The sequence below is a fragment of the Electrophorus electricus genome, chromosome 8 (genome assembly GCF_041902795.1).
Source record: "Electrophorus electricus isolate QZ-2024a chromosome 8, ASM4190279v1, whole genome shotgun sequence".
Lineage (NCBI taxonomy): Eukaryota > Metazoa > Chordata > Actinopteri > Gymnotiformes > Gymnotidae > Electrophorus > Electrophorus electricus.
In genome coordinates this window covers 24,782,463-24,802,842 of record NC_137504.1, presented here as the reverse complement: position 1 = coordinate 24,802,842, position 20,380 = coordinate 24,782,463, and the positions used below count along the sequence as shown (strand labels likewise).

Below are 20,380 nucleotides of genomic sequence, written 5' to 3'. Positions count from 1 at the left end.
GCATTTAAGTCCGTGAGTTCAGAAAACTAATGGTGGTCCGTACGCGTACGCAAAGAGCGCGCAATGCGCAGCGACGCAAAATCCAGAGAAATCTGGGCCGCCTCAAAATGACCAAAGACTAGGGAACTATGAATTGAATGAAATATCTTCTAAGCGAGCTGAGCGACTGCGGTTGCGTCTTCAAAGACGGAGATTCAGCAAGGTCTCGAAAGCCTTTGAAGAAGCGGACTTGGCGGAGGCCGAATAGAATTCCGCGACTGAAGACTTTCGCTGCTGCACAGAGCAAACTTGCTACTGGGCGGTCGGAAACTGCTACAGCGTAAAACTCCCAAATAGATCAGCAGCCGGAGACAATTCGGTTACCTTTGGTCCACGAGAAATGTTTAGTCATTGGACCTAAATTAAACAGCTGAAGTTATGTTTTGTAGGAAAGATTTCTTCATGAGAGTGAATGAACCAGACACACGCAAAAAAAAAAATGCACCCAAGTATTTCGCCTTTTATCATTCGTTTAATTAAAACATTAAAGCAATCCAATCCAGGCCTGATATAAAGAAAAAACTATTCAGAATATATTGTCATCAGATAAATGTCTAAAATGTGCAAGAGGACCAGTTGATAAAAAGAACAATTAACATCCATTCATTTAGGCTTTGTACTCACTTAAGTTAAATAATACTTAAATGTATTAACCACAGACTTGCCTAAAACATCTTACTGTAATCAGGTAATTCTAGTAGATCAGAAACTCCTTTATCAGTAAAATAGCTCCAATCGGGCTAGATTTAGTCCAAGCATTTAGACGGTTCAATTTTCAGTAAATAAGTTTTTTTTTTGTCCATTTTTTGTAGGGGGGATGCTGGGTGCTAAATGACTTACTAAATCAGACCCTTGATGTTTTGAGTGGACATATCAGGATATGGGGATTCCACCATGATTAGAACAGAAAAAAGGACACTACAGGTCAATATATGATTATTACTAAAATAATCCTGGACTGCAGGGTGCCTTTACCCAGGCTTTCTGTTAAACATCCCAGGAATACACAGAGAAATAAAGCACACAGTTCTCCTACTAAACTAATGACTATGAGGAAAGAGAGCAGTAGTCTAGAGTGCCAGTTGAACAGTGTTTGCACAGGGCTTTTCTCCAATCACACATCAATATTCAACCCTGAACACCTCCCACAGGCCGTCAAGGGCTTCTGAAAATGGCTGCTATTGCTATATAGAGTAAAATACTGTACAGGAACACTATTTTTAGCAGTATGAACACAGACCCTGTTTGCAGCCACAGACGTACACACGTGCACATCACTTTCCTCTTACAATTTGCCACCACCACTGCTACTGCTGGCCCCTGGGTCCTCTTCTCCTTTCTTGAGTCGTTTTTTGGCTCTGATCTCGTTCATGGCTTCTTCGATGGAGCGAGTGTCCCGCTTATTGGCCACAGGGACTGTCAGGGGGAGAGAAAAGACAACCAGGAAACAGTTTGAACCAAGGGGAAGGAACTGAGAGACATCATGTTTTGGGAATGTGTGCGTAAGGTTCACAGATCAAGACCGTTCCGGTCATTTGGGTTGCTGAGGTTAAGGCTGATAAGGCATGAGTTAGGAAAGTCAGGGCTACGTGGAGAATCCACATCTAGTCTGTTGAGGGTTGTGCTCATGCTGGCATGGGAAGGCCGTGTCCAGACATACCACAGCCGTAAGCCCGATTGGCCTCAAGCGTGTGCGCTGCATCCTTAGCAGCAGATGTTCCAATCAGGTGGCTGTATTTGTCTCTGTAATTGGAGCTGGGAGAGGCTGGCCTCTTCTCTGTTTGACTGGCAGCCTTCTCCTCCAGTGCTGCCTGTTCCTGAGATAATAGGGGTGGAACAACTTATGAAGGCAATATGACATGTGCAGTTATTTAACTGCCTCATGTAAACCAGTACTGGGCTGATTTTTATTGTATCAAACAATGTATCTGCTGGTGAATTTAGCGTCACTGAGAAGCTCTAAAATGTTTCTAATGAAAATTAATTTGTGATTAATTTTAGACTTGGAATTTAACATTCTTTTCATGTGAACATATTGACTGACTATCCTACAAATTCAGTATATACAAGCATTATGATGATAGGTAAATGAACATATTCTAGAATCATTGTAGGAAGACTTGAACAAGACTTAAAATGCTTCAAAACTCTTCTGGCTATAGAATCCTTTTTTTTTTCCCAGCATTTCGGTGAAAGTAAACGGAGAAAGTTCATGTTGGGTTCTGGAAGGCATATGTAGTACTCAGAGGGGACTGAACTGTTCCGCAGCTCACCCTCAGCCTGCGTCTCTCCTCTGCTTTTGCCTGGTCCCACTCCTCCCCCCTCCGATACGCCTCCAGCTCCTCATCAGACGGGGCGAACTCCTTTACGTGCACGCACACACACAGCCCCACACACACACACACACGTGCACAGCAGGTGAAGACCAGCATAGGTGTTACTATGATGCAGTACAGAAAAAACACATACCAACTCAACACTAACAGGTTACTGGTGGTGGGCGTGGTAAAGTGTCAGCGGAAAGTGTAGCCAGCACGGACCTTCTTAAAGAGCATGACGTATCTGCTCTCCTCGTCCTCGCCGAACGAAAACGACGTCAAACCAGCCACCTCAGCCACGTCATGCCTGGGTCAACAGACACAGTGCTTAGGGGACACGATGCAGTGCACCTCAAAGGAGGACGTGCATGTAGCATTGAAGCAGTGAGAGATATCAGATATCTGATGTCAAATATCTGCAACAAACAGGTGTAACTTTAAGGATAAAATACACAGACTGCTGGTTACGGCCTGCAAGCCCTCGTCCCATCTAAATACAGCTGCACTATTATAGCCAAAGGAAAAAAAAAAAAGTCATATTCTTGGCATAGCCAAAGGCAAAAGGAGGCTATAATTTCATGCCTTGCCTGTTCACGTCGTCCCCAATGTTGTTCTCTCTGATGAGTTATTTTCATTTCATTATGACCAGACTTTTACTTATTCTCCTATGGTAGCATTTTATTACAGGACAAATATCACATTTTATTTCACATTCAGTTAAATGTGATAAACCATTTAAATATTGTTTCTCATGCTGAATGTTCAATGGATCACGGTGACCTCAAGAGTGAAATAATTCAAGCCAGCTGCTTATGTGTTAAAGGAGAAAGCCTAGTGCAATACATTAGCTGGAACAGGAAGAACCTTAATAATGCTGTGGAGCAGGAAGAGCTTTGACTCGATTCATGCAGAACCTGCATGCATAACACTACCAGACACACACCCAAGAAACCCGAGATAATTTTCAGTTGCGAAAGGGATGGGATGGGCAAATGTTCCATTTAAATGGTAATAAAACATTTTGGTGAACTGCAATTGTAATAAACCAAAACACCCCTTTTATTTCATCCCATGTACCCACTGCTGCTCTTGGCAGGTGTGTGGTAGTTACTGGGCACTCGCAGAACTCTCCTCTAATCTCAGCTGATGTCTGCACCCCTGACTACAGCGATAAGTTTTTCTTTCCCACATTTTTTGCGTCCCTTCCTGACCTACTCATCACCTAATTATGGGCAGGGACTTCAACTATGTCCTTGACCCCAAACTAGATAGGACACCTAATAAAGCCCCATCACTGACAAAAACCACTTCCATCTTTGTGTGGTACATATAAAATAACTGACCTCTGGCGGTTCAAGTATGCATCTTGTTCATTCTTTTACCCTCACATTCACATATCTAAACCGATCATTTTCTCTTCAGCTGTAAACTTTGCCCTTCAGTTAGTCGGTGCGATTATGAGGCCATAGTCATTTCTGACCATGACCCACTCTTAATGCTGTTGGCATCTTTTATTGGCAGAAAATTCTTTCACAGATTTCATAACATCCCAGATCAAATTCTTTCTGACAAGAAATAACATGGGAGAAGAATCAAAGAGTACTTTGTGGACAAACTGCTTCTGGAATGATAACTAATTTTGGACAGAAAACTCTTGAATAACAGGATATAAATAAGATATTTAAAGAATATAAACAAGTGTAGAATTGTTCAGTCAGAGGGTGATGCCACTTTAATACATGATTTTTTTAGTGAATTAAATATCCCCTAGATTTCTGCAGAAGACAAAACACAACTTGAAGACCGCTTAAAGAATTAAACTACTCCATAAAGAGCATGCATACTTCTAAAGCTCCAGGACAAGGAGTCCTATAAAGCTTCCTCGGGGTTAATTTCCCTTTTACTGCTTGATTTTTTCAAATTAATCATGTAACGCCAATATACTTCCTCCAACTTTCCGCCAGGCCTGCATCTAAGCAGGATAAGGGCCCACTTGATCCAGCCTCTTTTACAGGCCTCAGTAGATACAGTATAGATGTAGATACAAAACCGCTAGCCAAAACCAGTCTTAAAAAAGTCCTTGCCACAATTAACTCTCCAGATCAATCTCGTTTCAGACTCTTATTTTCATACCATTGTAGACTTTTCAATATTACAATAATCTCCTAGGACAAAATTCCCATTGCCCAGAGGTGCTTCTATCAACAGATGCTCAAAAGCGTTCAACCTATATGGTTCGACTGGGCTGAGTAGGGATTTCTTTTATCTTATGTATACCAATACCGGCACAAAACAAGAGTGTCCCCCTCTCCTCAGTTGTCTGCAATCTCCATTGGGCCTTTGGCTACTGCCCTACACTTGGTGACTATCAGGAGACATTAAGAGGAGCGAGGGAGCACAAGGTCCTTACATGCAGATGATCTAGTTTTGTATGTCACCGAGGATGTTGGGTAGGATTTCTGGGTACAAGTTTAACTTACATAAGCGTGGACTGTTTCCCATCAGCAGGATTGCCCAGGGAGTCCATCGTAGCCCATGCAGATACATGGGCACCCATCCTTGTTTAAATTGACTTGTTTAAATTGAATTTCAAACCTCCATTTAGAATGTACCATCAATTATTTTTATCGCTGGCAGGGAAAGTTAATGCTTTAAACGGGAACATTCTCCCCAAATTTGTAAGCCTTTCCAATGTATTCCAATTCATTTTTTTTTTCAATGCATGCTTTATTTGCAACAGAAAAGCTCAGAGAATTAGGCCTTTTTACAAACACAAACACAGACTACGGAAGTAATCGGAGTACGAAACTGCCTACCTCTTGTATTACTGGGCCTGTCATAGGCAAGCTCCCTCTGTCTGGGATCGCCAAGTTACTAACTGGTCCAGCCTTGTGTCATCTAGCCTCATTGGAACTGGAATTTGCTAAAACCAATCCCATTGTAAAACAGTCCCTCAAAATCTAGACTAACAAGACAGCACTTCAGATGGCATGCGAATTGCTCCCTTGTGTGCAAATCATCATTTCCATTCCCTCGCTGTCTGACAGCTCCTTTCAACTATGGACTAGTAATGGCATTCTAAAAATAGAAGCCCTTTATATTGATGGCATGTTACCCTCTTTGGGTAACCCTCTGCGCAGTAAATTCAGCTTGCCTTAAATCCATGTTTTTCAATTTCTACAAATTCACAACAATATTGGATATAGCACAACAAACCTTTCCTACGGTACCTAATCTTTGTTTTCTGTCGATCCCTTGCCTATAGGTGTAATATCATACATCTAAAGCCAAATGTCTAATCAAATACATCCCTAGGTTTTCTGAAATTACCATAACGGAGTAGTTATGGAAGCATCTATATGCATCTATATGCTCTAGGCATGGTCATAAGACAGTTTAGGACATTGCACTGTCTCCATCTCTCAAATTTTCTAAAATGAATCCTAACATAGATCCTTTGTGCGACAGTTGTGGGGCATCCTATGCCATGCTATGCCCAAAATTATCCAAAATAATTTTTAGAACTCTATATTCAGAACTCTGTCAGATCTCCTGGGATGCATGGTACAACCTGACCCAATTATGGCTGTATTTTGGGTACCTGGGGAAGACAATCCCTTCAGAGGTCTAACTCTCACTGTGGCAAGGTTCACAGCCCTTTTAGCATGTAGATTAATTCTACAGTGCTGGAATCAAGCACAGTCCCTCATTTGCTCTGCATCAATCTAAGATGTTATGCAGAATCTTAAACTGAATACACTCTGATTCATCGAGCAAGGTTCTACTGGGTAATTCCACAGGACTTAGTAACCCGTAATTGATCATGTAAAGACTAGGTACAAATATCCTCTTAATTCTTAGCTACTAAAACCAAACTACACCTATTGTATGTCATCAACAACACCATGAAAAGCTTTTTTGTACCTTGGTTAATATTTACACTGTGTCCTGCGTTTGTGTTATACAGGTTTTTGGAATGCATGTCTGAGAGCACTAATTATAATGTTTTATATTATATTTTATACATGACAATGAAAGACCCTAATGGCCAATGAGATGATCATTCAACATTCACAAAAATGACACGTGATACAGGGCAATTGGAGCGAATTTCAATAAGACACAAACTCAGAAAAACTTCAAAAAGAGGAGCGATCCGATTTGAACTCTGCACCAAAGTTAGAGACAGACGATGCCCCCACGAACATCTCAACAGTTCTACAGTGAGCTCTTTGCAAAGGAGCACTGGTGCTCCTGCCATCAAGTATACAGGAGGGCACTGAGAAATGTACGAACACCAATTTGATATGCCTTTTGATTCCCAGTGCAGACTGATGACAATGATTTATTCAGACTACGCTGAAAACTGAAACCAGTCATTAACCAACGTTCACCTCAAGCACAAAAATGGTCATTTTGATTCTTATTGCGGGTTACAGAGCACACACACATCTGTTTTTGTAAAATGTGCTGTTTTCTTCCCCATCCACTGACATCAGCAAGGTGGCTGGTCTGTGAGACCCTTCGCCATGCTATCAGAGACAGGGGTTAATGTTAGTAAGTTATCTTTCGCTCAACACAGCATGTGGCGTTGTCGGTGCAGTCAAGTCCAGTTTGTAAAGTCTCGCAGATGTGCGTGGTGAGGACCAGCTCAACCCCCAGAAACCCCACCCGAGAGCTCTGCCCTTCCTCTCGTCTGCTGACAACGAGCCGATCATCCCAGCTCGATGCCATGGCGCCAGGTGCCCTGGCAGGCAACGGAGCTGCCTCACCCGAGAGCGCACTTACCAGACACGCTGGCTTGGTGTGCCAGTCTGCAGCGTAGGCTTTTCACAGTGAGCCTCGTGCAGTGCTCACACAAGCACAGGGCATTAAAGGGTGCCTGAGCATGTCGCAGCCTACAGCATGCACAGCAAACCTGGAGCGTGTTCATGCTTGCAGTTTTATTCCCACAGGAGCACAGGCGCATGGGCTCCACCTCTTCACTCCGTGCAGGCAGCACTGTGGCTGCCGTTTAGCTGGTGTTCTAATATAGACCTGTTAGATTCACCTTTAGCAGAGACGATGGCCTAGCGTCCGGTCTGATACCTCACCACGAGCACAGGACAGGTAGCTAATTGGCCGTACACACTAAGGCTAATTTGGTGGTTAGCTAAGTGGCTGGGGCTCGTTAGCTTAGCAGCGTTAGCCATTACCAATTGCTGCTTAGAGACCAACTTAGCAAAATTAATGGAGTTTGTCGCTCCATCTGCATAGCTGGTGAATCCCCTAGAAGGGATATAGAGACATACTTCTGGACGGAATTCATTTACACCACATTTTTGGCAAAAGTACCAGCATTGTTGATGATCCAACACACACCCCACACACAGAGTCTTCTCTCTCCTGATGTGTGGGAGGACGTACTAAAGCAATCGGACCCTTACAGCCAGCCTGTGCAAGAGGCTTTTCCCCACACCACCAGACTTCTCAATGGTATAAATGTATTTGCTAAAAGGTCACAGCATGGTACATCCTTTGCACATTCACCCACTGTTGCCCTATATTGGCCCGGTATTTCATAATTATTATTTACACTTATGTTCTTCTTTTGTGTTGCACCATGGTCCTGGAAGAACATTACAATTCCCATTTTGTTTCACTGTATATAGCTGGAAATTCAATGAAAAGCATGTTGCCTTGAGTGAAGCGAAAAGAGAGCTTTGAATGATCAGATGTTGTATCCCACTGAAAGTCTCCAAAACAAAAAGGTAGCTAGCTAACCTCCCTGTACAGTCATATTCTGTTAACAAATGTATTGCTACTAAGACAATTTCGCGAGCATTCTTTATTTGGCAGGTACTTCGATATGTTACTTGAGATGAACATTGTGCAATGTGTCAATCACGCTAATTTTCATGTCATGCCACATAAACACATCAGCATCCGATATTTCGAGTTCCGGGCATCACTGCACACATTGGTGACTTTAGCATGTAATGAGGCAAATGTAGTAAAGGACCAGCTGCCCTCACTCCATACCTCTGTAACCCTGGAAACGGAGCGCTTCACATGGCTAGAGGTAGAGTTAGTGCATGTTAGAGCTGCATGAAAGCGATGGCTACTCTCCAAGAGAAGCTGAAAGAGAGAGACAGCACAAGGTAGAGTCGGAGAGACAGAATCCTGCAGCAGTAGAGTGCTTTACTCAGACCCAGCTGTGGCAGTCGCAACTGCTACCAGCTCACAACAGACTCTTGCCAGCCAACCAGACCTTCCAAAAGGGTCTGGTTGTCCCCTCTGGTTAATGTATTGATTTGTGGGTTACCTTAATGCTAAACCAGGGGGCAAATCAGCACACAATACTTTAGAATAGGAAACAATATCCATGCAATGCCCCAGAGAGAATTACAGCAAATCCATATATACATACAGGAACTACCTACTGCAACTCTGTCTGTACAATGTCAATGGAAAGCCAAACGATGGCACATCTGAATAGAGCAATTACAAACAACACATGTAACAAGACCAGCAGAATGCATGAGATCAAAATATATTTTAGATTGGCGCAAGACAGCACAGAAAAATAAGAAATGTGCAATTCACCACCAAGAAATTAAATCCCTTAATTCATTTCTCTCATGCACCTACCTACAAACTGTGGAGGGATTAGACACTGCTATCAAGAGCATAAACTATATCATTGAGTATGTAGCCCAAATTTCAAACCCGCCATTATATCAAAGGAACCCAAAGCGTACACAATCTGACAAATTGTTTGATCAGCGCTGCAAAAAAATGAGAAAATTGTCTAAACAAAAACTCCATGAACCACATATCCGTCCAGGAAGAAACAGGAAATCAGTAAATAAATTGCACCATAACAATAAAAAGGTTAAGTATGGAAAAAAATATCTTGAACTATAATCATCGAACAAATAAAGAGCAACAGAAAATATTAGAAAAATTAAAATGCCATGAGACCATAATTAAGGACAATCAAATCCACTAGACTTTCCAAAAACTGGAAAAAATAGAGGAAAATCTCAAAGGTCTAAAACCCAGAATAAGCCAGTGACACGTAAACAAACACAAACACTGAATTCAAACTAGCCATTCTAAAACTTTTCAATTTTGTTTTAAATATAGCGCATTTCTCTAAATTGCAACTAATCTGACCAGGATCAAAAACAAAAATGAAGAAAGGGCCGACAACATCCAGACTCAGTGCGCACAGCCTGAGCATAAAAACTGGCCATCAGCAGCAGACCTGACCACCCTCAGAGGTCAGCTAGTACGCCCACTGCCACCTGAGACTGGTGGAGACAGACACACACCGCCCAGCGGAGTGTGCCAGGTAGAATCAATTAGAAACCCACTCTATAAGAAAATGTACCCAGGATTTCTACTGTAATAAAGACAAACTGTTCTGTATCTTGGGGCAAAGAGTGGTCTTATGAAATTAGTAAGATTTGCAGCATCTTTTCCATGCCCAAGGGACAACCAGTAAGTAATTACTATTAACAGTAATATTGTTGTTATTATTATTGCTACTGCTACATATATTATGTAATTGGTACATATTGTTAATTAATTCTTAATTTATTTTGAAGATGATATACTTTATTTTGGTCTTTTTCAACCTTTTCCCAGGGGGAATAAGTGCTTCGTTCATTTATGGTATTTTTGGCAAAATTGTATAAATCACTGCCATGCCATTAAAGCCCTATAAAACAAACAATGAAAATGAGATAGCAAGTGCGTGAGTTTGGCCAGAAGAGAAGGGAAGAATTTGGATAAGAAATGGAGTACTTTAACTTTCTTCCCTTCCTGTGTACTACATCTCTCTGCATGGCTCTTCTTTCTCACCATCAGGCTTCCATAACAGATTCAGTCCTGGACCTGGTATGATCTGAACCAGAACTAAACCCAATTAAGAGGTCAAGCACTACACCATTACTGGGCTCACTTAACCCAAACCAGATCCTAACCCATTCTGCCATGCCAGTCCTGACCTTTTATAAATTATATATAACTACAGTCCTTAAAGAAAAACAAAAACACAGCCATAAAATCTTACTCTAAAAAGGGGGTGAGCGTGTGTAAGAGAGATAGTTAAGGAAACAGTACATTTATTGAAAATGTTAAACTATAGTTTTCGTAAAATGTTCCAATTGCCTTTACTTTGGCAATGCTGTACTATACAGTCATGTCAATAAAGCCACCTTGATAAGGGGGGGGGGGCACTGTTGTGTGTTATCACTCACAGGATGCTTCTCTCTATCTTCCCCATAGGTTCATACTTCTTCTTCTGCAGAGTGCTGTCCTGGATGAAGTCTGACACATCCTTCTCCATCTGTTAAGCACATGGAGATTCAAAGATTCAAACTTTAGTAGTAAGGGTTTTCTATGAAATGTTGCATCCCTTTTCCTATTGTTCTCCCTCCCAAATATGCCACCTAGCTACCAGGTTAAGTGCTGAACTACTCAAGGGGACTTGGGGGGAGGGGTGTCAAACCTTTTTCCTAAACTCTGCTTTCTTTCTCTTCTCTTCTTCCTGCATCTTCTTTAAACGGGCTGCCTGCTCTGTTGAGGTGGAACACAAGGCAATGAAGCTTGCAGACCCGCGTGCTGAGCATGCAACTGACTTTGTTTTAGGGAAGGTCGAGCTGTAAGTGTAAATGCACATGCAACATCCTCTAATTGGGAGAATTTTACAAATGGCAAATAAAAAAAGCCTACGCGATAACTGTGACAACTACGCAAGTCACCATAACAGAACAGCTAGCAAATTCAATGTAGATGTTACTTGAGACGATAAACAATATTAGAATACCGGGAAGACTTTCATAGAAAACCCGGGAGAACCAATGAACGTGGCCGAAGCTCTGACTAAAGCCAATCAGGATTAAGGACATTGGTGACGCATGTGACTAAAAACATACGTTTCTCCGGTTGCGATTGGTAGTTTTTTTCAGAGCCACTGCTAGTGCTACTCTGGAAGAAATACGAAGCATCGGCCACAAAATTCCTCACAATCGTAATCCCATCCAGAACAAAGTCTGCTTTATGGCTGATATCGAATGAAATATGTGTACCTCGAGCCTTCCGTCGGCTTTCTTGATCGCCGACAGTAGGAGGTTTTTCCATCGAGCTCAAGATCGAACCCAAGAGGTCCGCCATCTTGGACTAAGTGATTCTCACCGGAAACACGCGTGTTTAGACGCGTTATGGGTGTGAGCACCGCCACAGACCACCAGAGGGCGCCATACTCAGCACGTAGGGGAGACTGCGGTAAATCTTTTTAAACAACATTAAAAACTAGATATGCTTGTTTTAATGTGCGTGTAAAAAAATCATCACTACATAAATAAAATAAACCTGAGCTTACATATGGAACTGGCTCCTATAAATCTTTGTTCGGGAGGTCCCATTAGAGCTCCGCGTTTGCGTTTTAAGCAAGGCCGAATCTATACAGCAGAACCAAAAGAAGCGCCGTTGCGTTGTTCCAGTGTCAATGCAATTTTAATATCCTATTTCGTCTTACAGCACAGCGTTTACATGAGTCATACTTCAAACAAAGAAAGAAAAAATCTTTTCGTTGCGGGTGTCAGCGTAAAGCGTTTAAGGTGGAAGAAACGTCCTAAGTCTTTTTTTTGTTTTTACTTCAGATACTTTCAGAACAGAAATTACAAAACAAAGTTAAAGCCCATGGAACAAAAATACTAATTCTAATCTCTGAGCAGATGAACTTCTTAAAAACCAACCCTCTGTATTAGTCTCTAAATGTAGTGAAAAATGACACTTTAAACTTGTTAAAGCTGGTATCCTTTTTCAATACCACTGTGATGAATCACATTATAATAAGTCAGCAAGGCAAACCCAGTACCACAATCAACCGTTCTTAAATACGAGGTAACGAGATGTTTGTTAAAGCGCTGCCTGCTCCTGCCAGTAGAAGAGCTTCGTTAGCTGAGAGTTCAGCGAACGACAAATTCAGTGGCCTCTTCAAAAATCCTGTTCTTACGTGGAGTCAGTGTTTCCTTTACATTTGTGTCGTCATTAACGTCACGTTACAGTATCAATCACAAGTGCAGCCTCCATAAACTGTTTCAAGTGACTTGTTAATGTTTAACATCTCTTCATTTTTGGTTTCCTATTACACGTGCCAGAAAGATTTGCATCCAGTAAACAGTGGAGGCTAATGAGTTTCTCTCTCTCCCTTGCTCGCTCACTCACAAACACGCACACACTCATGCCCAGTTTCGCACAAATACTCATACCTCAATGAACAAGATTAGTTAGAATTACAGCAGACTGGGAAATGCATTCTCACAGTAGCCGTCTCCTGTAAAACAGGAGATTTAAAATGCTGTTACTGGCGTTGGGAGTTTCTCAGAGTCTGAAGTTGGCTGTGAACACAGCACTCCATGTGTGTTGTGGGGGGTTTAAGATCATATCACTAGGCACAGGTGGACAAATGGAACAAGACAAACAGGATCTAATGAGAAACATGAGCAAGGAACGAGAGAGAGAGAGAGAGATCATTTGTGACAGTCTTGGCTTGCTCATGGGGTCTCTGGCCAAATGTTTACTCCAAGTCTCAAAAGATCAGCTTAAACCAGGCAAAGCTGGTTTAAGAAAAAAACAAAAAACAAAAAAAACCACCACCACCAACCTCAAAACACACATACACAATTAATGTCACAGCCATTGGTATGTGATAAGTGGGATAAACGGCCATCTGTCCCACACCAGGAGAGACGGAGCATGGAGGACACAGCTTCCATCTGCTGGTCAATGGGGGAGTCGCTGTGGTTGGGTACTGTGCCAGTCCAAATGTCTGCCAGTTAGGCCCCACCCTGGCACAGTGGATGTTCCTGACCTGGGTCCCTGAGAGTTAGTGTGCACACTGCAAATCAAGTCCAGCATCTTCGCCAGAGGCTCCTCCCACAAGCATACGTGTGGTAAAAAGGTGACGCAGATGGGCAGTGGGTTAGTGCCGCCTGGCAGAGTAAGACTAGGATACGCACACTGACCCCGGGGGGCGTGGTCTGGACCTCCACTGGGCCTAACGTGGGGGGGGGGGGGTCGTCACCATGGAGACCTACGAGTCCAGGAAATAGATCCTGTAGAACTTGTTCATCTGCTCAAGGAAGATGAAAGTGAGGACGGTGTGAGGGCCGAGGCGGGCGTAGTAGGGAGTGAAGCCCTTCCACAGGCTGAAGAAGCCTTCATTTCGCACCACCTTCAACAGCACATCCTACAGGCAGGTGGAGAGAAGAATAGCAAATGAGAAAGAAAAAAAAGAAAGAAAGATAAGACATGAGGGAGAAAAAAAAAAAGAAACAGATGGAAGGAGGGAAAAGGAGGAAGAAAGAGGGAGATGAAGAACAATGGTAAAACTGAGTTAAACAGTCCATTTACACTACATTCAGTGGTAAAACCAAATATTGTGTCTTGGGCCATTTGCTGAGGCAGGACAAACATTAAATAAAATTGTACATATAAATAAAAGGAGGATAGTGAATAAGGTTTCTGTTCGGCTGTCAACGCACACATGCTAGGACAGTACTAAGTGCCGACCACTCCGCAGTGCAGTAAAACACTTAGCCTTGATCCTTTTGTCTTTGAGAATCTCCCTCCCTCCCTCCACCTGAAAGACACTATATGCAGACGTTTCAGACCGTTTCCTTCCCTTTTGAAGTGTGACCATCTGAGCTATGTCATAGAGCAGCAGAGCAGAACATGAGACTTTCAAAAAGGCAGGAGAACACAACCACCTACACAAGCGGAGCAACATGCTGGCAACACCAAGGTCATGGATTCAATTTCCAGAGAGCACAAATACTGTTCTACTAATAAGATAAGTGTCTGCCAAATGCTGTAAAAGTAAATTACACACACACACACACACACACACACACACACACAAACACACACACAAACACACACACAAACACACACACAAACACACACACAAACACACACACAAACACACACACACACACACACACAAACAACTCACAAATCCATTCTTGTATTCTGGTTTGCCATCAATCATTCTCATGTTTTGAATCCTGAAACAAACAAGACGACAGATACAGGAGATACATCAGCTCAGACACTACACATTGCGCTAAACTACAAGGTCTCCTATTTAAAACACTGGCTACAGCTCTGATCATGACCAACCCAGCCAGCTGGAGAGAGGTGTGTAGACAGTACCTGGTTTTGGCAATGTCTACTGGCATAGAGGCTGCTGTAGTTACCAGTCCACTGATCATGCTGGCACAGAAGTGACATAGGATATCATCAGAGAAATAGCCTGGAAGCACACAGACAGACACACAGACAGACAGAGTGCTCAAATCAATGTGGCCAAGTGTGATATGGATAGTATTCAATTCCAACATCATTATTATAGCATATTTATTGTTCAAGATCACGTGCTCCTGCAAAAGCATTTAAATGATGCAACTCCCATCAAAAAAAAGAGCTGGTTTTCTAACTCAGCAAAATAGCTGCAAATAACGGCCATTAATAAAAATTTTCTAGGGAACACTAAGAATTATGATCTACAGTTTTGCTCTGTAATTGTAACAGACAGTTCTGCTTTAAGGAGCAGCATTTAGGTAAGGTAACTTAAACGTGAAGTGCCCTTAAATAACAGTAAGGGAGTCCTCACCCGAGTCCAGCAGTGCTTGTTTAGATTGGGAGTATGAAGCCAGCTGTGCTGCATTCACTACCACAGCTCTGGTCATGGTGGGTATGCAGCCCTAGAAAACGTGTGTCAACACAACACCAGTCATCATTAGCCTAAGCTAAACATGGAACACAAAGTCCAGAGAACTTTGTCTCTAAAAAACAAACACTCACAACTTTTGCTGATTACATTTCTAATTAACATTGCTGACCTCCACTAAAACTCTCTTGGCCAGACAGATTAATCTGTGTACTTAACCAGTGTTTTCACTGAGGAATCACACTATACTAGCCCATATTGTAATGCATGTCAGAAGCCGGTCTTCGTAAACACATCAAGTAAGTACACTTGCACTAGCTTGCACACACACGCAAAGATACACACTCACCCGCCAGAGTGTTGTGACTCCCTCTTCCCTGGTGATTCTAATGAGGGCATTAAAGACGTTTTTATAACCCCGCCTCTCGTTTGGGGGCAGACTGAAATATGAGAGTGAGAACGAGAGTGTGAAAGTGAGAGAGGAAAAGTGTGAAAAACCTTCCCATTTCCTCAGCATCACATTTTCACTAAATCCGTCATATTTCACAATGCATCACAACAACCACACTTATGATGCATCATACCATTCTTGAGTCAGAGAGTTTCCACTAATTACTCTAGACTACTCTGTCACTTCCTCAAACCTCTTTCTCTCCCTGTTCCCCTGTGTCGGGCCAGTCAACAGTTCCACTTCAGCTAAGCAAATTTGCCATGAGAACAGGAAGAGAACAGGCCTGAGTGCAGGAATGTCCTTCTGTTCTGGAGTCAGCTTTCTAGAACTGCAGGTTATTCTATTGGGTAGCTGGATCCAGTAAGGGATCGTGGGTTACGATCACCATCTCTATTATAAAGGGCCTTTTCTTAGGAAGGGCTTCAGTGTGTGATGTCATCGCCTATTGAAAACCCTAAATTATTGTCACCCTACTTCTCCAGCTCTTAGTGCATTGCCTCTGAAATTATACTACTACTGCTAATAACAGTAATTATAAATGCTGGTAATAGAGCTATAATGGGTATATAATTCAAGCATTGCTTTTGAACAAAATAAGCAAAATGAATAGAAAATCACCACTAGCTTCATTACATATGATACAAGTTACTCTAATCTAATGTTTATGTTCATCACATGAATGAATATGCATGTGATCTCTGTCACAGGGGACTCTGAAAGCCAATCAACAGTGTGGCTTTGGTTCTGGCTCTGCCCTTACCGCCCATCTGCAGTCATGCGGATGAGCGCCACCTCGGCGGGGGTGCCCACAAACGCGCCTGTGGCACCTGCCGTCATGCCAATCAGCGCCTTCATGAAGAAGTTGGGCGGGGTGCCATCTGCTTTGGTCATCTTCTCAAACAGGATGGTGTAGATGCCCAAACGGGTGGTGGTGTATGTAGCCTGTCTCAGCAGACCAGCTGAAAGACTGGAGCCAGGCACAGAGAGAGGGAGAGCAAGTGAAAGAAGGAAGGGATAAGAGAGAGAAAGAGAATAAAAAGTGTAAAACAGAGGAGTCAGTAACATCTCTAGATATACTCTCAACAGGTTACAGTTTATAAATATTTAAGATCCACGTCATTCACGTTAAAGTCTTCTACTCTGAATCTATGACATCAAAAACTGCATTACTGCTTAATACGTCAACCTGAGCTCAAACAGAACTACCATAACTATTATACTAACCGGTCAGACAGCTTGATTACATTACAGGCCTTAGTGAAAACAGAATTCTAAAACTGGTCTTTTTTATTTTTTATTTTTAAAAGCACCCAGAGACAAATAACATCTTGGACATGCAAGAGTTAATGTGAGATCAGATTTCCTAGATTAAGATACTTTTTAGTCACGTCCTGCCCTCTTTTTTGGTCTGGCTATTTCCTGTTCAACAACCACACGCTAGACAAGTACAATACACAAAAATACACCTTGATACAACAAGAGTCTCCATTACAATTCCAAAATGTGTTTGGCCAGCCACAAGCCAGTCTTAATTTAAAAAAAAAAAAAAAAAAAAAAGGCTCACAAAAAGAGAGAAATTTTTTCACATTGAATTCTCATCTTATTGCACAGTATGTGCATGTGTGCTTTCCCCACTAGTGTATGTAGAAGTGACCCACTCCCCTCACCGCCTCATGCCCGGTGTGCCCCCTCACCCGGTGTAGATGCCACGGATGCCCTCGTTGCGGAGGATGCTGGCGACGGCGTGCAGGCTGGTTTTATATTCCCGTGCCTTTGAACCCTGACCACTCAACTGCATTCTGTTCTTCACCAGGTCCAAGGGTTGCACAAACACAGTAGCACCCATACTGAGGAGCGACAGAGCAAGAGCAAGTGAGAACCAAGAGGATTTAGAAACTCAGAAATGAAGATTTTGGAGGGCAAATTTAGTTATTTTCTGAGACTGTGTAGCGTGAAAGGGAGCATACCCTTTAAGGAACTTGCACAGATTGAATTTAATTTTTGTTAAATACACCCAAATTTTAAACACGACCTGTTTATAGCAGGTTAGGTAGGTTGATTTTAGATGTTTGCTAAGATGTTACAGAACATGCAAAAACAAAATGTTCACTTCAACTAAAAAAAAAACATGCGCGCGCGCGCGCACACACACACACACACACACACACACACATCCATCCATACCACAGCATTAAAAGTTTTTCTGTTGGTAAAAGGATGAGGCTTTGTCATCTTAGACACATATCAAATTAAAAAATCTGCAATTCATAGCAATCACGCTTTGATCTTTTTTTTTTACGCGTTCCGGCGTCATAACAGTGCAGGCCGACGCATTCTGCAAGAAATGACACTCCACCGATGCATAAGTTACATCGTGTCCCATTATCTAGCTGTGTTCGGCACCCACTGCACATTCCTAACATATATGACATTTAGCGTTTCAGACTGACTCGCATGCCTGCGGATAGATCGCTAGCTAGCATAGCTGCCTAGGAGGCCGACTGGTTTTGAGGGGCCTATACAACATCACTTAGGGACTTCATGCAAGAAAAGAGCACTTACAAAACACACACACACACACACACACACACACACACACACACACACACACACACACACACAGACACACACACACACACACACACACACACACACACACACACACACACACACACACACACACACACACACACACACACACACACACCGCTAGCGATTCGAATGTGCAAGTCAGTCCACGGAAAGGTAATTAGCACAGCAGAAATGTAGTGACCTAGGTTAGCTTATCGTTAACCTTCTGCTGCTTCGGTCCAAGCCAACGCTTCTACGCTACCTACCCGGCCAGGCCGCCGAACAGGAACTTGATGGACTTCGGAGAAGTCTTGGGTTTGGCTGTGTCCGACGCGGCTGCCATGGTTAAGCTGTTTTCAATCTCTCGCACACTTCTGCTTGGGTCAGGGGCCCTCCGCTGTACCACCGCCAATGCTGTATATGAGCAAGGTGACACACACTCGAGGACCGCGCACGTCAGTAGGAAATCGGCTAGACCAATGGGGCGGTAGGATTTCAGTCACGGGGACGAGCACGCAAGTGACGCCAAAGCCGGGAGGGCTCGCAATCCTTAAAGGGACATATACATTCTAACGCCGCAGGTGATGGAGCTTTACCTGACAGTTAAGAGTCCGTTGTTGGGTTTGAGTTATAATTTAGTGAGAATGAAAAGTAAACAAAACGTAATTGCCAGGTTAGCGTTATCTTAGAAAATGTCATCTTTTCAGGCCCCTACGGGAATTGCCGGGTTAAGGCTATCTTAGAAAATCTCACCTTTCAGGGCCCCATGGAACGGGCTTCCCTGTTTATTCAGAAAAGCACGTCCGACCGGTCATAGCGATAACATCAGGAAAGAATGCTTCGCATATGTCAGACTACCATTAAATCTAAAATCGTGGATAAATGTAGATTGTAAGTGAAAACAAATTTAATATCATTTAGTTTTCACCCTTATGTTTTGTGTCAATAATGGTGTATGCCAGTGGGAGAGAGACCTGAGTGAGATTCAGGTTTAGGCAGTAGTATGAATGCTGATGTGATGGTAATTCCTTTGGTTGGGCTGAGTTGTTTAATTCATGCTGAGCGTCAACAGCTACATCTGTTCATTTATTCGTGCTGCTCTAAGGTGGACCTGACTGTTCACAGAACTAGTGCTTTCATCTAACACACACATCTCTCTCTCTCTCTCTCTCTCTCTCTCTCTCTCTCTCTCACACACACGCACACACACACACACACAAACATCATGCTCTCTCTCTCTTTCTCTCTCTCACACACACACACACACATCATCCACTCTCTCTCTCTCTCTCTCTCACACACACACACACACACACACACACACACACACACACACACACACACACACACACACAGATATGCACTGACCCAGTGTAGCTCTTCTTGGTTTATTTGCATCCCTTCACCAGAGGCCTGGGGTTAATGCTGTTATCCCAATGTCTCAAACATATAGCAGTATTTTTTGCATGGCCACCAATCAGATGCCCCCACATCGACAAAATGTTTGTCATCGCAGAGATGTAATTCAGTTCTTATAAAGTGTTGAAAGCACATGTTTATGCATTTTTACATTCACATACATGTACACAACACACACACATCCACCTGCACACTCTCATATATGGAATTGGTCAGAATGTGCTTAGGCATTTATACATTTACATGTACAATAACACACTCATGTAAATTTACAGAATGTGTGAGGAGAGTTTCATCAGTATTCAGTAACACACACTAAACCCAACTGCATGAAACTCACAGCTGCTCACTGCAACCACTGTAATACACAGTATGTCTGGGTATGTATGTGTACTTATTGTGTACATCTATGCCTTATTGCTTCGATGTACTGCTATAATCTCTGAACAAAATATTTCAGTTAATACACCCCAATTATTCTATAAAATGTGCAAACTATATTTAGCTTCCATAGCATCCATACACACACACACCAGAGGGTATTGGTCTTCCCCTTCCTTTTGGTAGCCTTGAGTATAATTTTCTGAAAAGTATAATTCAGATGTGTTTATCCTACCTTAGTCCTTGATGACATGCCTACGCTACGTTTCCTGTGTCTCTGCTGTGTTGTTTCACACTCTGCTTGTCTCTATGAATGTGAAAATGTGTGTAGGGATTTGGTCTATCACACACACACACACACACACACACACACACACACATACACACACACACACACACACACACACACACACACACACACCACAGACCAGTATGGAGACAGAAGAGTCTATAAAAAACGGCACACTGACAGCCAGC

At 42.6% G+C, this 20,380-nt stretch overlaps 2 protein-coding genes across 2 annotated transcripts; both read right to left on the bottom strand.

Moving 5' to 3' along the window:
• Positions 1 to 491: 491 nt before the first annotated feature.
• Positions 492 to 11,595, bottom strand: spag7 (sperm associated antigen 7). Its single transcript, XM_027026176.3, has 7 exons — positions 11,435 to 11,595; positions 10,855 to 10,922; positions 10,604 to 10,692; positions 2,580 to 2,664; positions 2,313 to 2,402; positions 1,700 to 1,856; positions 492 to 1,455 (listed from the first exon to the last, which is right to left on the bottom strand). Exons 1-7 carry the CDS (start codon positions 11,517 to 11,519, stop codon positions 1,325 to 1,327), a joined length of 705 nt encoding a protein of 234 aa, XP_026881977.1. The 5' UTR covers positions 11,520 to 11,595; the 3' UTR covers positions 492 to 1,324.
• Positions 11,596 to 11,838: 243 nt separating this feature from the next.
• slc25a11 (solute carrier family 25 member 11) lies at positions 11,839 to 18,545 on the bottom strand. Its single transcript, XM_027026186.3, has 8 exons — positions 18,370 to 18,545; positions 17,227 to 17,379; positions 16,293 to 16,499; positions 15,431 to 15,521; positions 15,025 to 15,115; positions 14,565 to 14,664; positions 14,365 to 14,416; positions 11,839 to 13,599 (listed from the first exon to the last, which is right to left on the bottom strand). Exons 1-8 carry the CDS (start codon positions 18,444 to 18,446, stop codon positions 13,444 to 13,446), a joined length of 927 nt encoding a protein of 308 aa, XP_026881987.1. The 5' UTR covers positions 18,447 to 18,545; the 3' UTR covers positions 11,839 to 13,443.
• Positions 18,546 to 20,380: the final 1,835 nt, after the last annotated feature.

What these genes read in the sequence shown, in the direction of transcription:
- spag7 (XM_027026176.3), bottom strand. Translation starts at nt 11,519, where the DNA reads ATGGCGGACCTCTTGGGTTCGATCTTGAGCTCGATGGAAAAACCTCCT. An exon ending in ACGTCATGCTCTTTAAGAAG is followed by an intron (nt 2,403 to 2,579) that starts GTCCGTGCTGGC and finishes GTGCACGTAAAG; the next exon opens with GAGTTCGCCCCGTCTGATGA. An exon ending in AGGAGAGACGCAGGCTGAGG is followed by an intron (nt 1,857 to 2,312) that starts GTGAGCTGCGGA and finishes CTATTATCTCAG; the next exon opens with GAACAGGCAGCACTGGAGGA.
- slc25a11 (XM_027026186.3), bottom strand. Translation starts at nt 18,446, where the DNA reads ATGGCAGCCGCGTCGGACACAGCCAAACCCAAGACTTCTCCGAAGTCC. An exon ending in ACAAGCACTGCTGGACTCGG is followed by an intron (nt 14,665 to 15,024) that starts GTGAGGACTCCC and finishes GTGTGCTTCCAG; the next exon opens with GCTATTTCTCTGATGATATC. An exon ending in GTAGACATTGCCAAAACCAG is followed by an intron (nt 14,417 to 14,564) that starts GTACTGTCTACA and finishes TGTTTGTTTCAG; the next exon opens with GATTCAAAACATGAGAATGA.